The sequence below is a fragment of the Pseudorasbora parva genome, chromosome 5 (genome assembly GCF_024679245.1).
Source record: "Pseudorasbora parva isolate DD20220531a chromosome 5, ASM2467924v1, whole genome shotgun sequence".
In the NCBI taxonomy this organism is placed as follows: domain Eukaryota; kingdom Metazoa; phylum Chordata; class Actinopteri; order Cypriniformes; family Gobionidae; genus Pseudorasbora; species Pseudorasbora parva.
In genome coordinates, this window is record NC_090176.1 from 37247299 (window position 1) to 37266830 (window position 19532).

A 19532-nucleotide genomic window follows, 5' to 3' on the forward strand; every position below is an offset into this window, starting at 1 on the left:
TAAACTGACTTTAAAAAAATTGTTACATCTTGTATAACTAATAAAAACAAGTTTAACATTGCTTAACTTATTTTGATGAGTTAAAACAATGTAAAAACATATGTTGTCATAACTTATTGAACATATAATTTTTTACAGTGTATAGATTCAAACACACTCACTCACTCGCTCGCTCGCTCGCTCTCTCTCACGCTCTCTCTCTCTCTCTCTCTCTCTCTCTCTCTCTCTCTCTCTCTCTCTCTCTCTCTCTCTCTCTCTCTCTCTCTCTCTCTCTCTCTCTCTCTCTCTCTCTCTCTCTCTCTCTCACGCAGTGGAAAAACTCCTTCTGTGTGAAAGATGTTTTCTTCATGGGGACCGAAAAATGTCCCCACAAGGACAAGGATTTCGTTTATTGCAATCTTTGTGGGGACATTTTGTCCCCATAATGTAGGGATTATATAGATATAGGGGTATAGAAAGAATGTACAATTTGTACAGTGTAAAATCCAAGAATGTCCCCACAATTCACAAAAACACAAGGGGTGTGTGTGTGTGTGTGGGGGGGGGGGGGGTGACATATGAGAGGACACAAATGTGTATAATGACATAGGTATGACATAGGTATTACAAGGAGAGGGTGAAATATGAGGACATTGGCCATGTCCCCACTTTTCAAAATGCTTATAATTCATAGCCTTTTTTTTAGAAAGTAAAAATGCAGGATGTTTCCTGATGGGGAGGTTTAGGGGCAGGTGCAGTGTAAGGGGATAGAAAATACAGTTTGTACAGTATAAAAACCATTATGCCTATGGAATGTCCCTATATGTCACAAAGTGTGTGGGCTGGTATACACTTAGCCTGCCCTAGGAAATTAAGCAAACACTTTCTCCACTCTGCCCTTTACTTCTTTATATGTAACTCCAAAGTCTGATTTAGGCCTATAAATGAATACAACTCCTGGTGAAATATACAGTTTCTTTCTTTCTCTCTCTCATAAACCATAACATCACATGTTTAAGTGCACTTTGAAGTGGTACTTGCAACCTGCTTTATTTCCTTTTTGTGCATGCCTGGGCTATTGCCGTAGCAATTCAGTAGCTGTACTACTGTATAATTTACATCAGACTAAGACAAGGACATTTCAGAACTGATCCAGAAGCTGTTTTTCTTCTTTTTTTTCACTGAAGTTTGCATTAATTAGTTTCACTTTTAAAGTTACATTTGTTCCATACACTGTACAGTACATGTCTTGACTTGCAAAAGTTCTCAGATTCAAAGGAAGTGGGAAAAATAAAAGCCTTGACCTTGCAGTGACATTTCTGTGGCTCTCAGAGCAAGTATCCGAACAACTTAAATAGACATAAATAGCACACAAGAGATTTTGTTGAATAGCACATAATCTTTAATTTTAGAATGAAAAAAAAAGCTAAATTATTTACTCAAATGTATTTATTAAATTTAACTTGACATAATAAATGCCCCCATATGACATATACTTGTGGTATAGAAGAAAAAACAGCAATACAAACAAATATGAAACTATAATGTAATACTCCATGCACATTATATACAGCTTAAGTAAAATAAATATGGAAACAACTTGGCTCAATCATGAAAAAAAAAACACACACAAAAAAACAATAATTACACATTTTATAAAAATAATTCACAGATCAATGATGTTACAAATAGCTGCCACAATAAGCATTTGTACTTTTCCAGTCAGATGTGTAATTACTGAAGTTGCTACAGAAGTCTAACCACAATGTTCACTTTTCGGTAAGAGGATCTTAGATATCTGATACCAAATATATAAAAAAAACAGATACAAAATATCACATGCCCTGAATGCATGTGAGCACCATGCTTTTCCTCAGCTGCTCAGGAAACCAACACAGAACAAAAGGGAAACACCACAAAACAACAAATAGAAAACAAAATATGGGAAGTGGTCCTTCCTATTAATTTGAATGAAATAGAATCTTATAAATGCCAAATGACTGGGTAGGCCATAAGACGTGGCCTGGTTAGCGCTTGCTTGTGCTCTGACACATTAAGTACCAGTGCGAGTTTGAATCATGACATTTTCTGATTCATATGACATTTCCCCTATAATCTTCTCTCCTCCAACATAAAAAGTAGCAGATTACCAAAAGCAACAGCGCAAATGACTAAAAAAAGAAAAGCTAAAACTTATCAGAATCTTCGTTTGCATTGTACACTGAACGTCCAGAGAACATGCTTTCTCTGTGACCCTCAATCATTTGAGTCTCACCAGTGCTGAGAGTCTTCAACCTTAGAATTTGCCTTAGCTTCCGACGAAACTCTTTAGATGCAAAATAATAAATAAATGGATCTATGCAACTGTTAATGCAGCTAAGAGACAGTGAGAGTTTGTAGTAGATATAGAGAGATTTGTCAAAGTACAGCCTTGTGATTGAGTGGGCCAAGAGTAATAGGTTATTGGGAGCAAAACAAAAGATGAACACAAACAGGACAATACACGCCAACCGCACAGCACGGTCTTTCTGTTGACTATTGGTGTTTCTGACCAGGACGCGGATGATGTTAATGTAGCAATACAGCGTTACGATGAAAGGACAGAGGAAGAGGATGATGAACAAGCCGAAAAGGAATCCCGCCCAGTGTGCGACGCTAGGGAGCATGTCCTTCTTCAACACGTCAAAACATGTGGTAATATTGCGCTCATGTACATAATATGTCAGGTTTGATTTTTCCAGCGGACTCAGAATGCCGAGGACAAGCAGCCACATGAATACACAGGCTGCAATTGCAAATCTTCTTTTCTTCCTCATCTCTCTGAAGAGCATGGGTTTCACAATCCCAAGGTAGCGGTCGGCACTAATAGCGGTCATTGATAAAATGGAGCAGTACATGTTGGCAAAAAACACCACAGTCAGTACATTGCACATGCCCGTACCCAAAGTCCAGTTGTAGCCTTGCATTTGGTACAGAATCTGAAAGGGGAGCACAGTGCCCAGTACCAGGTCAGTGAGGGTGAGGTTGATCATGAAGATAATGGAGGGGGTTTTCGGAGAGGTGCGCATCAGCAGCAGATACAGAGAGACGCCGTTACCGCTGAGGTTGGCCAGAGTCACAATGACATAGATGGCTGACACCATATGACTGGTCAATTTGTTGTCAAACATGGCCAAGGTGGCATTGTCCATTTTGAAGGAGTCATTTTGTTCCATCTGTTGGGAAAAGTTTGAGATAGAGATTACATTTACCATAAACTTTATCGCTCTAACCAGAAATCGTGGTAAACATCTGAATTGCTGGTATTTGTTCTAGTTGAAAAATTCACTTCACTAAAAAAAAAAAAAAAAAACACAGGATTTTAACGGTAAGACTGTAAAAATGCTATGGTGAAAAACAGTTAATTGGCTAACAGAAAGTGTCCGTAATACTGTGAATAACTAGCCTAGTGAATAACGAATAGATCTTCCCTTACTTTTAATGTAATTTTACGGTAAAGTACTGTTAAATTGTAAGTGAAAAAGAACAAGTCCTTGTGTAATTTACTGTGAAAAAAACGTAAATTGACATTCCCAGAATTTCCTGTGTGACACTTCACATGATGCATTTTCGTTTAAATAACTTTCTTCTTAGTTTTTTTCTTTTCTTTTTTCTAATAAGTTATGTACATTAGGGTTTTATGAAACATCTAATGTTGTTAAATTAATGTTTATTTCAATTTTTTTAAAATGTCCTGCATGTTACCATGATGGTGTTTAATGTGAATGACACCTTCCGTATATTAGTAAGCTGTGTGTGATGTGCTTTGGTCTTCATGTGACTCACCATCACTGTGATTGGTGATTGTTTGTCAGAATATATCAAAAGCCAATTCATAACAGATTTTATTTCAATTCCATATATTAGTAAGCTGTTTGTGATGTGCTTTGAGTCTTCATGTGACTCACCATCCCTGTGATTGGTGTTTGTTTGTCAGAATATATCAGAAGCTTCATAACAGATATTATTCCAATAGGTTGGTAATTGAACATTATATCAGTTAATGAAATATGGAAAATCACAGTGATGGTTTTTATACTGTAATTTTAACTTAAATCTGTAAAACCTAAAATTTTGCTAGCATATTTTTAATGGTACATTTCTGGCAACAACAGCTGCCATTTTTTTTACTGTACATTTAACCGTTTTTTTTAAACAGTACGAGTGCTTGATTTAAAACTATTTGTATACATTATAAAGCATAATGATTTACAAATAGTTTTTATATATTTTGATATAAATTATTGCTTGATTTATAAATATGATTAAAAATAAACATTCATTTTATTTTAAAGTATACGTTGCCCAAAACATTGTAATGTGTTGCTGTGCTGAAAACCCTTCTCAGTTTTTATACTTGCACACACACACACACACACACGCACACACACACGCACGCACGCACGCACGCACCGCGCGCGCGCGCGCACACACACACACACACACACAGAACAAATGAGATGTAAAAGTGATGCTTCATAACACTTTCATACAGTGCAATTCTCTGAACAGGAAATGTGAGGTCATGTGACTAACGTGCTACTTCAGCAGGTAGGCACAATGCAGTTAGCACACCAACAAATCACAGCCTATTCTAAGTCTCAGAGCTGTTTCACGAATGTAAACTGAAATGATTCACACGGTCAGTCTCGAGCAAGGGACTTTTCTCGTGTTCCTTCAAAGGAAGTGAAAAATTATTTTAGTGCCGCAGCGTGCGCCTACATCAGATTTGGTTTAGTCATTACAGATTTAGTGCGGCTGTCTTGCACAGATTGAAATTGTAGGGGTGGGCTACAGTTTCACATGCTTGACGTAAAATACGTTTTTAAAACAGTGTCTTTGATTTCATAGATTTCATAAGCCGTTTATGCAGGTCATGATGCCAACAAATGGGTAGGCTACGCCAACTTTCTGCATAGAATTAAAGTTAGTCTAAAATGTGTCACCACCAGGTCTGTTTGAAAGTCAACATTATGCTCTGAGTCATTTATCATTTGGTCTCTATTTTTATTTTATTTCATACGAGCTAAATAAGCAGACTTAAGCAGACAAAGAAATATGTTTCTACATAACCAAGAAAGACATAAACTTTGGATATTAACATTCAATGTATGGCCAAGAAAAGCACTGGCACTTTTTTCTTTTGTGCTTTACAGAAGAAAGTTAAGTCTTAAAGGTTTGGAACAACATGCTAGTGAGTAAATGATGATAGAAATTGTATTTCTTTTTGTGAATCACTCCTTTTACTGAACCCTTGTTCATTTCCTAGAAAGATTTTTTTTTTTTTTCAATGGCCTGTTGATTTTCCTGCTAAATATCAGCTACACACTGTACTTGAATGCTAATATTCACAAAGTATTTTATATCAGTGTTTAATTAAGCAATAAGCAAGTTAAGCAATAGATTTGCACAAGGGCTCCTGGAGCACAACAGATAAAGAATACATGAACAATGTTAAAATTGAATTCACGGGGAATGTGTAAACTGATGTATACTGTACCTGAATGTGCTGCATTTACATTAGAATCACATAGAATTACAAAAACGCAGTAACATTTACATGTAATATGGTTATACAAAACATAACCAACGACACCTATGTGAAGATAACCAACATGCACTTCAAAGAAACCATGTCTAGTTGTCACACCCTTTACTCCAGTTCCTAATAGTTCTGTTGGTAGGTTGATTTTTGAAAGCAAATTTCTGTATTGCCACATAAGTTTTAGCTACAAAATAAGCATGTGAAACAGTTCCACTGTACAAAACATCTCTCAAAAGTTTGCTTTTGAGAGATTGCTCAGAAAAGTTCCACGCTTTTGAGAGATTGCTCAGAAAAGTTCCACGTTATTGCTCAGAAAAGTGTTACTGCCAAAGATTATTAAACACATACTTAATGTGGCAAGTTGTCTTCGTGTAACCTGCCATTAACCATTTTGGTTTATCCAAGCCTGTCAGCAAAATGTAACTAATTTAATCTAACCCAACAAATTCATAAAACAGCAAGAATGTAAAAAGTAACACTGAAATGTCCATTGAAACATTTTAATATGGAGAACTCGACCAACACTGATGCAAACACGGTTAAAAACACATTACTGGCTCAAAGTTAAATGCATTTGTGTTTTCACAGTATTTCTCATCACCCGTGAAGTGTTACACCATCATGACTCATCTGCTTGCCAAAACCAATAAAGGCTCTCTGTGTGAAATGTTGATGGTATGTGATCAGTGAATTTATATAGGAATAAATGTTATCAGTGCTTTTCAGTGTTACATTTGTTATGTGTATCAACAGGAGATTCATTTGCAACTCAAAACATTTTTTAAAATACCTGTCAAATCTTGGAATTATGGACTGAGATTGTATGAGAACATCCGTCTAGCGAACGATCACACAGTTCGACCTCAACAAGAGCAGCAAAACGTTCAGGTAACAATGCATCAGTTCTAACTACCAGCAGAGCACATGCACAAAATGTAAGATTTTACTAAAAAAAGAAAATAATTGTAATAGTCCTTTTTAAGAAAAGCCAGGTAAAGTCCCTGGGACTATCAGAGTGACTTCAAGTGTGAAGTTTAACAGCACATGTTTAGGAAATACATCATTTTAAAAGCAATATCAGGTTTGTGTACATACCTTAAGAAGCATGTGCGACTTCCCTTGTGTGTTGATGGCAGTTAATCTTCAGCATGACTGTTAGACTCAGGAAACTTCTTGATGAGAGGAAGTACGCCGCCTGGCTACTCATTTTGATCAAAATAGTGAAGCCTAGAGTTACACATGTGAAATTGAACAACATATGACATTGATCATTAATTATTTTATTTATTTTAGTGTTTAATTTTTCATTATCAGCGTTATAACATTTATTCATCTACCAGTTCAGTGACATTTTGTTTTACAAAAAAAAAAAAAATTTTCATTTAATGCACCACAGTGGAAGTTCCTCTAATGTCATGGAGTTTTCACACATCTCTCCTTATCATTAATGATGTGTTTCTTTTAATATTTTATTGGTTCAGATTTTTTTAATGACTGCGAAGCTGAAATTGATGTGGGAGGATGTGGTGAAAGGCAATATACGCCACATAAACCAGTAAACTAAAAGGCACACAACTTTCCTCACGCTAAGCTAAAGTAGTCTTGAGGGCTCCCACTCAAAACAAACAGTGAAATGAACATTTCCATTTTAGAATATGCCATATCTTCATTTAGTGAACTTATAGATGTATTCATATAAACCTCAGTGTATCATTGACCTGGCCTGTAAAATCTGGTGTGGATATACAGCATATAGGCCTGAGTAAAAGAAAGAAGGTAAAAGAAAGAATTTATTCATTGATTTATACCCCCCCCCCCCCCCCAAAAAAAAAAGAGGAAACTACAATGTAGAAGCTTGTTAAGGGGGTTTTATCAGCGTCATACCTATGCACTTGTTTCCTGTTTGCTTTGTAAGGTGTACTTCTATGCTGGTTATTCATGCACTTTAGACGAGACAACAAACAAACCTAAAATAAATGTGTTGTCTTGGAAAACTTGATTACAGATAACTGCCATTAGTGACATTATGTGTCTGGGTGATTTATAATATCTTCCATCGACACTCCTTCACACTTCACAGAGTGCGAGAAAAGCAGGGGCAACAGCAGGTATAAAAAGAACAGACTAAAAGCAAAATTATAGGTAAATAGTCATGCCACGAAAGACAGAGGAAAGTCATTATGACTTGCTTTCTCAGACAGAAAGTGTGGGAACTAAAGATGTAGTATGAGAAGCATGCAAATAATATTAATGTCTCGTCAGTGCAAACTGATTCTGGTTTAGAATTGACTCAGAAAGCACAAACTTAAGCTGCTGAGCTGTTCTGCAAGTGAAAGTAATAAATCTTGAAAAGAAATCCAGCCTTGAGAAAAGTTTGTCTTTCAGTATTATTTTAACTGCAATTCAAGTGCAAAAGAGAAGCTCAAATAATGGTACAATTTTCAGCTATTATTTACGGAAAAAAAGAAAGGTCTGCACTCTAAAAATATTTTATTAATAGGAGATAAATATGTACAAATGTCTCGGCTGATGAAAAGAAACAGTTGTACGTCTTTATCACCTATTAATAAAATATTTTTCATATTTTTTTACTGACAGATCCAAGCATCTAATTAGCTGGGAGAGCGTGGTGAGTGCTTAGATCGGTGCTATTATTTATTTTAAGAAATTATAATTTATATAAATTATAATAATAAAATTATTGATACAGGTTTATAATTTTATTTAATTTAACTAGTTTCACTCAAAAAATTATCTATAAATTGTTAATCAAACTTATTTAAAGTGTAAAAGTGAAAATATACTTTTCAAACAAAAAAAATGAATACAGCTCTTTTAAGTCATAAATAAAAAACACAAAAATGACAATATTACTTTATATAATCATATATCTTTATTGTACACAAATGGTCAATCCATCAAATACAATTTCACCATTTTAAAGTATTCTACAGTTTTCACTTTTTTGTTGGACTCTAACTGAACAATAATTCTAAAAACCTGTATTTTTGTATATTTAATAACGGAAGGGATCTTTAAGTGCAAATCAAAGGTAAGGCAAGTGACCCCATGTAGCCTCCCACCGCTGAATGACTGCAGTTTCTCAAAAACATGCACACTGGTAAGAAATATCACAAAACAACATCTTATTTGACCTAACAGAAATCATTTTGTTCTTCTTGGCCCGCAGGTGAAACGATGCTATGAAATTTGCTATATCCTGTAGTGAGTTGCATTTGTAAATGCAGAAAAGCCACAATGTCTATGTATATACATCAGGGACAATAGAGGCATCATTCAAAGGCATTACAGTGAGAAAATGTGAAATTAGGAGTTACATGCTTAAATGTTTCCTAATACAATGTAGCATTTTTTATATTCTCAAAGAAAAAAATATGTCTCTGTTCCCCATCCCACATTACATTTATTTAAAATACAGATTTCACAACACAGACTGATTTTCTTTACAGTAAAATCTTTCTTTCTCTCTCTCTTTCTCTCTTTCTCTCTCTCTCTCTAAATATATATATATTATCTTGTTCAATGGAATCAATTTCTTGCACTACAAAAGGCATACAAATCTGATCTCTGTAAATAATGAGGTATTTGTCTCAATGAAGTGGTGTGAATCCTTGATAAGCGTAAAGAAGCCGATCATTTCGCATTGGTGACACTGGTGACTTCGTGTATAAAATATTAAGCGGTGATTTCAATGCACTATACTCACAGATGACTCAGAAGACAGAAAAACAAGGTTGAAGTTGAGTGTTCATGACTTCTTCCTGTCGTGGTCTTTTTTTTTCACTCGTCAGCACTCTTTTCTGAGCCTGTACCAATGACCGTCTTGTAGCAATGTTCTCCTCCGTGCTCGGGAGAGATTGGCGGGAAGTCAAAGGCCTTGTTCCCGGAGCCCATGCGCTTGCGATTTCTAGCACCAGGTTGGTACAGCTGCATTGCTGGTCGGTCCTGTGTCGTGAAATGAGTAAGACAAAAGAGACAAAAGCAATACACTCATATTTCATACCACAAACACAGACAACACTGCTCTTTTCATGGAAGGTTATTGACGAAAGTGCTATTCATGCATACAGTATAATCAATTTCCTTCCCCGTCATAGTCACATTTCAGCAAGACAGACAACCAGCTATTGACAGCCCCATGAAATCCATTAGATTCATAACAAAAACATTACACTGAATTGTATCTGTTACGCCCTTGTTTGTGTTATACAGTTTCTGTTTATAGTGGTGGTGGTGGTGGTGGCGCTGGTGACGAGGGTGACACATGATGGCTAAAGCTCAGGGCTAGTAACCAGACTGTATCAGACAGATCATCACTACTGGAAATAAATGTACGGTAAGTCACTTTAGATAAAAGCATCTGCTAAACGACTACTACTAAACAAATAAAGAAAATCCAGCATGTAAGCATTTCAGTGAACTTATAATGTGAAAGATCTTAAGTATTCTATTCTATATACATGTAGGATCTGTTCCAAAACCAAGCGAAATGCACAGGGAGCTGCCTTTTAAGACAACTGTCATAGAAAGTCTCATACTTTAGAAAATCGTAACACTTTACATATCAGCAACTCAATGCAAAATGCAAAGAAGATTCAACTTACAAGAGTTTGGTGATAACGGTGCTAACTAACAGTCATATTAATTATAAAATCACACAAATATTGAATAGAACAGTAACTTTTTAGCCAGATTTAACAATTTATATTAACTCTTATAAAATAGAAATGTATTTTACCTCACCTTATTCTCCCTAAAACAGATCAGAATCTTAAATATTTTTTATTCACTTTATGACACAATGTTTTTTTGTTTTAAATGTTCAAAATCTTAAAAAATGTATTTCCTGGTTTATTTTCAAAGCTTTATAATTAAAGGCAAAAATGAGTTCACCCAAAAATGAAATTGATGTCATTAATGACTCACCCTAATGTCGTTCCACACCCGTAAGACCTCCGTTCATCTTCAGAACACAGTTTAAGATATTTTATATTTAGTCCGAGAGTGCATGCAAGTGTATGCACACTATACTGTCCATGTCCAGAAAGGGAATAAAAACATCATCAAAGTAGTCCATATGTGACAACAGATAGTTAATTAGAATCTCTTGAAGCATCGAAAATACATTTTGGTCCAAAAATCACAAAAACTTGATTCAGATTAAAACGGGTATGAATCAGTGAATCGATTCATGATTGGGGTCACGTTTCAAACTGCCAAGCTGCTGAAATCACGCGACATTGGCGTTTCTGAATCATGAATCGATTCACTGATTTATAACCGTTTGAATCTTTATTTGAGGTTTGAAAACAAACAGGGAAGAGAAGACAATGCTGAATAAACTCGTAGTTTTTTGTTATTTTTGGACCAAAATGTATTTTCGATGCTTCAAGAGATTCTAATGAACTAACTGATGTCACATATGGACTACTTTGATGATGTTTTTATTCCCTTTCTGGACATGGACAGTATAGTGTGCATACACTTAGATACGCTGTCGGACTAAATATAAAATATCTTAAACTGTGTTCTGAAGATGAACGGGGGTCTTACGGGTGTGGAACGACATTAGGGTGAGTCATTAATGATATAAATGTCATTTTTGGGTGAACTAACCCTTAACATCGGGCGCTATCTTGAATGGATTTTTATAATATTACAAAATATTTAAAAAAATTACTTTATATATCCTAAAAATATTTATTTCATTGTTTAAATTAGATATTGAATTTATGTTTTTTTTAAATATATTTATAATTTATAACTAACATTCCTCGTCTGTCATTAAACTTTATTTAAAATGAACATTTCTCTCACCTTGAGCTCCATCTTGAATGGATTTTTCCTCCAACGAAACAAAGCAGGAATATTTTAAATAATACATTTTTTTAATATGTTCCTTAATTTTTGTTTATTACATTTTTCGCACATGCTTTATTTCAAGATGATAAATCTAATTTATGTTTTTAAATATATTCATAAAATATAATTTAATTCCCCGTCTACAACTACATTTATAACTAACATTTCTATCACCTTGGGTGCCATCTTAAATATAATGTAAATATAAATATTTAGTAAGATTTTAAATAATACATTTTGTGCATGTTACAAAATCCTTAAAATTATTGTTTATTTCTAGGTTAGGAGATAAATAAATGAAAGATAAATGTGATGCTTATATTAAATTTGGTCAAAATGTGGACTAATTAACCTTTTTGGACCACTTGTACATTGGGAGCATGCATGCGATGGCTTAAAATGCTGCCTACATAAGTAACTTTGGGTTTTGGAACAGAGCCGTAGTTTTCATTTGTATAAGCTTCTTCTTTTGGGAACCGCTCCCAATCTGTGCTATTACAGCATAACCAACATTCTGCTGTCAAGTACGCAAATACGCCTGGCACTGTAAGGTGCGGGGCCTCTCAGTATACAGATAGTGAAGAATCCCCTCCCGTGGGTAGAAAAGGCTAAAAAACTAGCTGTACCTTTGCTGGCAGAGCCCCTCCTATCTGGTCTGGCCCCTCAGACTGGGAAGTCCTTTTCTCCTGATGCGCTAACACAGACTGAGAGACACGTTGTCTTCCGTCAATAATATTGCCAACAGCCAAATTACAGCTAACTACCTCAAGACATCAGTGAAGGCTGCATTGAAAGCCCCCGGAGGGAGGCAGATTCGTATTGTATTTCCCACAGACATAATGATGTATAAATCAAGTACAGGTGTGTAAATATTGAATGCATTAGTGGATTCATCTGCTACACAGACCGGACAAACTGACTGATGACAATTACAGTACAAAATACCAGAACCAGAGTTGCAAATGGCCTGTGGTTGAGATATTGCTACTCTGTTAGCTTTTATTTACCTTATTGCGAATGCGTTCTTTCCTGCTACCCATGTCCTCTCGGTCCTCTTTGCCCAGTTTGTCTCCGGTCTCTGGGCAGTAGGAATAGCCATGATGTTGGTCTTTCTTGGCCCTGTCCTGGCAGTAGCCTTTGCCCCATTTGGTCTCCTCTTTGCGTCGCATGAACTTGTCAAACTCGTAGTGATGCCTCTGACGCTTACGCTCCTCGTCTCTGCCGCGATGCTCTTTGTCCCTTTGCCGACGGCCATGACCTTCCCGCTGCTCCTTGTCACTCTCGATTTGACTCCTGCTATGGAAAGCCCACTTAGTGAAATCAACTAACTGAATATGACTTTATAAATACATTTATATACAACGGGGTCCAAAAGTAACTTTTTCATTACTGCACATAAGTTGTACGATCTAAGAATACAGTGCTGGAGGTATGACATCACTTTGTAGGCCAAAACGCAGAAGCATTTTAGCACTTCCACTTCCCTCATCCCAAAGTCAATGGGTTTTTTGAATGCGGTTTTGGTTAAATGACTGAAATAAGGTCTGTGGTAAACACAAGCTTCAAGGAACTTTCTTACTTTAGTCTACGACAGAGGTCTTCAACCCTGCTCCTGGGGACCTAATGTGCTGCAACGTTTATTTCCAACCCGCTTTAGCACACCTGCTTATTTTCAACACGTAATCCTGAAGAACTTGATTAGCTTCAGCTTTCTTTGATTAGTTTTGGAGCTAAACTCTGTAGGGCTGAAGTCCTCTGGTCTACAACATACAATACATCAGTATTACCCCATTCGGGATTTTTTTAAAGCTGTCACGCATCTTGAAAAGTGGCTAAATGGAACTACAGCGGCTTTCGGAGAGATTGAACGTCATCAGGTAAGCTCAGTCCGCTTTTACAGCCTCATTATGCTTATAATTGTGCTCTTATAAACTATTGTAACTCAAATATTCTGGGAAAATGATAAGAGATGAAGAGAGTTGATGGAAGCTTGAGAGTTGATGGAAGCTTAGTGATGGTGACGTAGAAGTCGAGAATCTGTGGTGCAGTTTGCTTATAGCCTAACTTTAGCTTTTTAATTCTGGTGACTGAATTTAGGCTTCAGAATTCATAAATGTTGTGGTCATCTGTGGTTATTATCTTTGTGGACAAAGCGTGTAAATATCATAAATTTCTGTTAATCACAGAGCTTGTTTTTTGGAATAATCCAAAGGCCTATGGGAAAGTCCTATTGGGGTTTTCTCGTGGGAACAAGTGCGATGCCAACAAAGTGAAGTCATACCACTCTATTTTCTAAAGAGCATCTCGTGCCTCAGTGGAAGAAAGAACATTTAACAACTAATTAAACAACTAACATGATGGTTATTTGATTAATGACCTAGAAATAGTGCAGTATTTTTTTTAAATCCTAAAAATATTTTAATTTATATTGTGATGTACATCCGAATGAAACATACTATTGTTGTAAAAAAAATAAAAAAAAATAAAAAAAAATTATATATATATATAGTCAAACAATTGTAAAAAGAGGGATTTTAAGCTGACTAAATGATAAGAGAAGTCTGGCATACAAGTCTGTTGTTTTACTGGAAGATCAAGTTATGACATTTTAGTAATAAGATCATTAATATGCAATTAGAAAATAGGTAACTTTTTTACTTTTAAACTTTTTGTTTACATCCAAATTTGAATGACAGTCGATTTTTTTAACCCCACTGTATATTTTGATGATAAGCAAGGGCAACTTTTAGGTAGCTCTTACTTATCCTTTGAATCCTTTGACTTAGCATGTCCTGCCGGCTTTTCCCATCTGTTCTTTTCCATCTCTCCGCTGTCTCCTTTATCTTTCAGTCTGTCCGAGTCCACGTCATCGTCTCGGTCACACTTCTTCAAAAGCTAAAGCATTCAAGATGCAGATCTTATGCAATAACTGTTTAAAGTACTGATAACCACATGTTAAAAGTAGTCAGGTTCAGGAAATGAAAATCATACTTTGATCTTAATCTCTTTTTCAGAGAGTTTCTTCTGCTTCTCGGCCTCCTTCCGCTTTCGTCTCTCCTCCTCTCTGCGTTTCCTCTTCTCCTCCTCCCTTTGCCGCTTCTTTTCCAATTCTCTCCTTCGCCTCTCCTCTCTTTTTTCCTCTCTTATTCTCTAGAATTGAAAAGGATCATGTATATACAGTATAAAGCCGCAGTGTAAAACATGCAGTCAGATGGAGTTCTCTGAGACCTTACCTGTTTCTCTAATTTCTTATTTTTGATGTATTCCAACAAGGGTGTCGTCCTTTTGGCTACAAATAAAGTCACACAGAGGGAAAATAGAGCGTAATTTATAGTCCTAAGTTATAAAGTTTTTCTATTAATGACCAATATAACATATGGTTGTATTTAAAAGTATCCAGTATGAATTAGGTTTCTGATATCAAGATTGAACAGCTCAATAATAGCCCTTTAATGCATGGTGTCCATATTTGGGGACAGTTCATTTAACTCCATTTAGGGTTCATTTATCATGGTTATTTTCTCCAAACCACTTGAGGGCAGTATCAGTAGATTGACAGCAACATTGCAACAGTGGCTACTTTCTTGTAATCCAAATATTCATTGCTTGATGACATTATTAATCCAAGATGGCTGACCATGATAGCCATGTGCCAAATGCCCCAGGACATCTGTGAAAAACTTTTATACAAATTCATGAAATATTTGTATGTACAGTAAAGTATGATAAATGTTAGTATTTTATAAACTCAAATTTTTAGTTTTTATACACCAAAAACCAACGTATGTAGACGTCAGTAAGATTGCATAAAATCTGATTTCCATAAGCTGCTAGTATATTGGTTCTATTTTTGCAAATATGTTTTGAATTGTCTTATATTGTAATAAAACAGACATTAACAAATATTTTTCCACATATATGTAACTACCATTATACTTCCTACGATATGCGTTTTATCGTTGTTAAATTTGTAATATTAATGTTTTTAATAAATTACCTATATATAGCATAACAAGACATAATAAACACAATGTTCCATATTGTCATCAGTGACTTTTACTCCCATTTTACATCCTTGATGCATGGTGCCACATATGTGGACAGTTAGATAATAAATAAAACTGAATTTATGTATTTTTTTGTAAAGTTTTATGAATTTTGTAAAAATGAAAATGTATTTAAATTTTAGCATCATATTAAAGTTATAAAAATAATCTTATTAAAGAAAAATAATTAATGTTTTCCATAATATTCGTGCATGAAAGGGCTAGAATAACATTTCTCAACATCAAAAGTGTTTAAATTAAAAATGAACTATGACCAGCTTTGTAACACTTGTCCTGGAAGTACATTTATCATTCTACACAAATGATAACAGCACTAAACTATTTCCAAAACCATACCTATAAGTTCTCGGGTTTTAGCTTCAATCTCTCCCAGTAGTGTTTCTGGGTTGGCCATGGATTTCTCTTCATCACAAGAGTAGTTTTCCAGAAATCGCCTGTATTCTGGGTCTAAAAGAAAGAAAAAACTTGTATCCCTTTTCATGAATAATTCAAATGTATAAATATTTTTTATAATTATTATTTTTTTAAATACCTTCTTCAATAGTTCCTGCTTTAGCATCTTTCTTCTTTAACTTTTTCTTGGAAACCTTCTGAAAAGGGGCAAATTCTACAACAGCTGGATACTCTTGGCCTTAATGAAAAAAAAAGTATAATATATTAAAGACCTGTTATGCATTATATTAAATCAAATGTAACCATTTATACTATTCCCGTTGTGCTTTTTGTAAAAAAGTAAATCTATTAAAATTATAATTGGGATGAACTAGCTTGAGGAGGATAATAGTAAAAAAAGAACTAACGAAAAAGTATAAAGAATCACCTTTATTGTCAATGAATACATAGCCATCAAACCGATCTCTGAAAATAATGATATCATCTGGGTTTTTGAAGTTGATGTATGCTCTTGAGAAGAGATGTGGATATAAGCTGCAGAGAAATAATATTTAAAAAACATGCACCTGTATAAGGGCGACAGTGATCATGATCACATTATATTTATATACACAAACCGAATATACCTCTGATCAGCTGGGAAGAACTCAAAATAGTCAAAAGATGGAAGAGGACTCAGATGTTCCTCGAGCTGGTCTTTTGATAGACTGGGTGGCAATCGACGTATGACAACCTATAAAAAAGACGCAACAATAAAGAAAACTACTAAAAATACCCATCAACATCAAAAGCAAGCTCAATAGCCATAATTCAATTTTTCTTTACAATTTTTCACATATTGTTTGTCTAATTTTATATATGTAGTAGCTTTTTTTCTCAGCTTAAGGTTCCTGGTAATCAGATGCCCCAGGGCTCTAGCCGCATTTGCACCGTCAAAATCCCTGTGCATAAATAATTTGGTCCTTTTTAAGGAATTAAGAATTACAGTCCCTATTAATTGCAATTGAATGGATAAGTACGAAAAGAACATTGTTTAAATTCTTTAAATGTGTTCCACAAAAGAAAGTCATACATGAGGGTGAGTAAATAATGAATAAATAATGACAGAATTATCCATTTACACACATATGATATATACATATAGGTTATCTAAAATTGAAATGTCTCTGCACCATTGCTTTTCCCCCTTTAAATTATATATGCAAAGGCTTCAATGTCTGTAGTAAATATATTTAAATGGGCAATTGTTCAAGCGTATGAATGCATTTTGTATTTAAAGTGATTGATACCACCAGGATATTCGTTTCGACCTGCTGTCCTGTTTTTTCGCTGTCTGTGGTGCTGAATCCCGTTCCCTCCATCATCATCACTCTCCCAACCTACCAAACTGCGCCATTTACCTTGGTGAATATCTCCTTTTTCTCCTCCTTGTGCTTCGGGTTCACCGCGACGTTGTCCTGCTCCCTCTGACACTCCCTGAACTGGATCTCGACGCTGCCTCTCTCCCTGCTTCCTGTCCTTTGCTCCTTTTCAGACCTCATATCTCCATTTCGCCCTCTTCGCTGTCCGAAATCCGCCAACTCTCGCGGGAGTTCACCACCAAATACCGCGAGGCTTACACGTTGGTGTTTATTCTCGTCATTTTTATTATAAGTATTTTATTTGTTGTATTTTTATTATACAATAATACATTGATACAAACACAACTGTGGAGCTGTGCTGCGTTATTTTTATGAATATTAATTTAATATAATATGGTTATAAGTGCAGTGGCCTATATGCTTGGTTAATATTTTCATGAAAAATACAATTAAAAAAGATTGAAGAGATATACAAATCAATATATTACCCAAGATTTCCCTTTGTTTTGTGTACCAAAAAACAACAACAAACTAATATCAGCGGGTGGAGGGGCATAAAAACAACCACCACGATGACTGTCATTGTTTCTTGCCGGTTGCCGTGCTGTCGTCCTCAGAGTCGCTGTCAGTGCAGCTCGCCTGAATGCATGGTAGGGCCGGACCGAACGGGCTGCCGGTGCTGACAGTGCTCCATATGTCCGGGCTGCTGGGCTGACTCACGGAGCGCCCGTAACAGTCAGGACTAGGAACTGTAAAAAACACAATATGTTTCCAAACGTATCCATCCGTGTTTCTGTTTGCAATAGCATGCCAACATGTCTATCCATTTATTCATCTGCAAAAACACAATCCATCCATAGCCTATGTATTCAAAAAATATCCATTCATCCATCTGCCAATGTACTATTCACTCATTTATAAATGTTTATCCATCAGTCCACCTATAAACCTACAAAAGTATCTATTTATTACAGATAGGCCAACTTATTTGTTAAATGTATCTGCAAATGTATCCATTTGTCTACAGAGATATCTATCCATTAATCTAAAGTATCTGGTGTATTCATTTAAAAAAATGTGACCATCCATCTGTCCATCTATCTGCCAACAAAACTATCCAAAGGTAAGCTATATCTGCAAAAGATTCAATGGTGGATTTGCACCTACCCAATGCAAAAAGTAACAACAAAAACATGCCTACTTTGTTCATCATCCATTTATTTATCTGCATATCTTTCTGTCTGCAAAAGCATGATGCAAAAGTATGCATACACAGATGACATCCTGTTATGCAAAAAATATGCAAAAGTATTCATTGTATCTTCAAAACTATCCGTCTGTCTATCTTTCTGCAAAAGTACCATATCTCCATTTATCTAAACAAATGTCCCTATCTATCCATATGACTGCAAAAGTATCAACCTACCCATCTATCTATGCAAAAGTGTCTATTCCATCCACCTATTTGCAAAAGCATCCATCAGCAAATATTAACTTTAAACAAAAATATCCGTTCATCTGCAAAAGTATCTCTTACCAATTTTTATATCTACAATAGTAATAGAACCCATTTTATTTGAAGTCTTTAACTATTATGTTAACATTTAACTACTAACATTTAATGTTACTACTAACATTTAAATGACATAGCATAAATAATATCCCACCTCAATAGCTGCAAGTGTTCTGACATACAAATCTCTGTATTATTTCCTGTTTCACTATCCATATGCTTTAGTATGGAATAACTAATTTCTTACCACTCAGAAAAGTTTGCTTCCCACTGGCCGTCTCAAGGCAGAGCTGAGGCGAAGGCCTCTCTGGAGTAGAAATGGAGCTCTTTAAACTGGGCACAAGCGTAGAACAGGTGTCCATATCTCGACTCACGCGCACATGAGAGTATGTGACGTTGGATTTGGATGGTGTGCAACCCATGACCAATTCTGCTGCTCACAAACCAGCTTCCATCTGAGGAGCATCCAGAGTGGCACAGCCGGCACATTTCAGGGACAGCAAACAAAGACACTTCTGCTCTACTTCAGGGGCCGATTTGAAAAGACCCCATGACGTTCCTGGATGCACAAATAGGGAGGCGGTGCCTGATGTACCCTTGAAATGGGGCTTTGAGTACAGTAAAATAAAAGAATGAATAAATCAGCAACACTAAAACTTTGAAGGCGCCACTTTATATGAACTACTATTTGCTGACATTTAAAATAATCATTTGATACAATGCACTTACCTACATATGAAATGTTTTAATAT

General features: G+C 35.6%; 2 protein-coding genes across 4 annotated transcripts; both read right to left on the reverse strand.

Annotated features, from left to right (window-relative positions):
* Positions 1 to 1259: 1259 nt before the first annotated feature.
* p2ry8 (P2Y receptor family member 8) lies at positions 1260 to 6786 on the reverse strand. The gene is made up of 2 exons (XM_067445077.1): positions 6659 to 6786; positions 1260 to 3194 (listed from the first exon to the last, which is right to left on the reverse strand). The coding sequence occupies exons 1-2, from the start codon at positions 6668 to 6670 to the stop codon at positions 2166 to 2168; spliced, it is 1041 nt and encodes a 346-aa protein (XP_067301178.1). The 5' UTR covers positions 6671 to 6786; the 3' UTR covers positions 1260 to 2165.
* A 1647-nt stretch (positions 6787 to 8433) lies between these two features.
* Positions 8434 to 19294, reverse strand: upf3a (UPF3A regulator of nonsense mediated mRNA decay). Of its 3 annotated transcripts, none has more exons than XM_067444185.1 (12): positions 19028 to 19293; positions 17307 to 18016; positions 16533 to 16639; positions 16334 to 16440; positions 16046 to 16144; positions 15850 to 15960; positions 14680 to 14735; positions 14438 to 14596; positions 14208 to 14341; positions 12454 to 12742; positions 12073 to 12150; positions 8434 to 9529 (listed from the first exon to the last, which is right to left on the reverse strand). In XM_067444185.1, exons 2-12 carry the CDS (start codon positions 17445 to 17447, stop codon positions 9365 to 9367), a joined length of 1446 nt encoding a protein of 481 aa, XP_067300286.1. In that variant the 5' UTR covers positions 17448 to 18016; positions 19028 to 19293; the 3' UTR covers positions 8434 to 9364. The 3 variants fall into 3 exon arrangements, with proteins under 3 accessions (XP_067300286.1, XP_067300287.1, XP_067300288.1); XM_067444186.1 differs by having other exon boundaries at positions 12454 to 12739; positions 19028 to 19290; XM_067444187.1 differs by lacking the exon at positions 12073 to 12150 and having other exon boundaries at positions 19028 to 19294.
* Positions 19295 to 19532: the final 238 nt, after the last annotated feature.

Excerpts from the sequence above, each read along its gene's own strand:
- upf3a (XM_067444185.1), bottom strand. The coding sequence starts at position 17,447 with ATGAGGTCTGAAAAGGAGCAAAGGACAGGAAGCAGGGAGAGAGGCAGC. Across the intron at positions 14,342-14,437 it reads AAAAAGAGATTAAGATCAAA|CTTTTGAAGAAGTGTGACCG; the intron begins GTATGATTTTCA and ends TGAATGCTTTAG. Across the intron at positions 9,530-12,072 it reads GAGGGGCTCTGCCAGCAAAG|GACCGACCAGCAATGCAGCT; the intron begins GTACAGCTAGTT and ends TTCACGACACAG.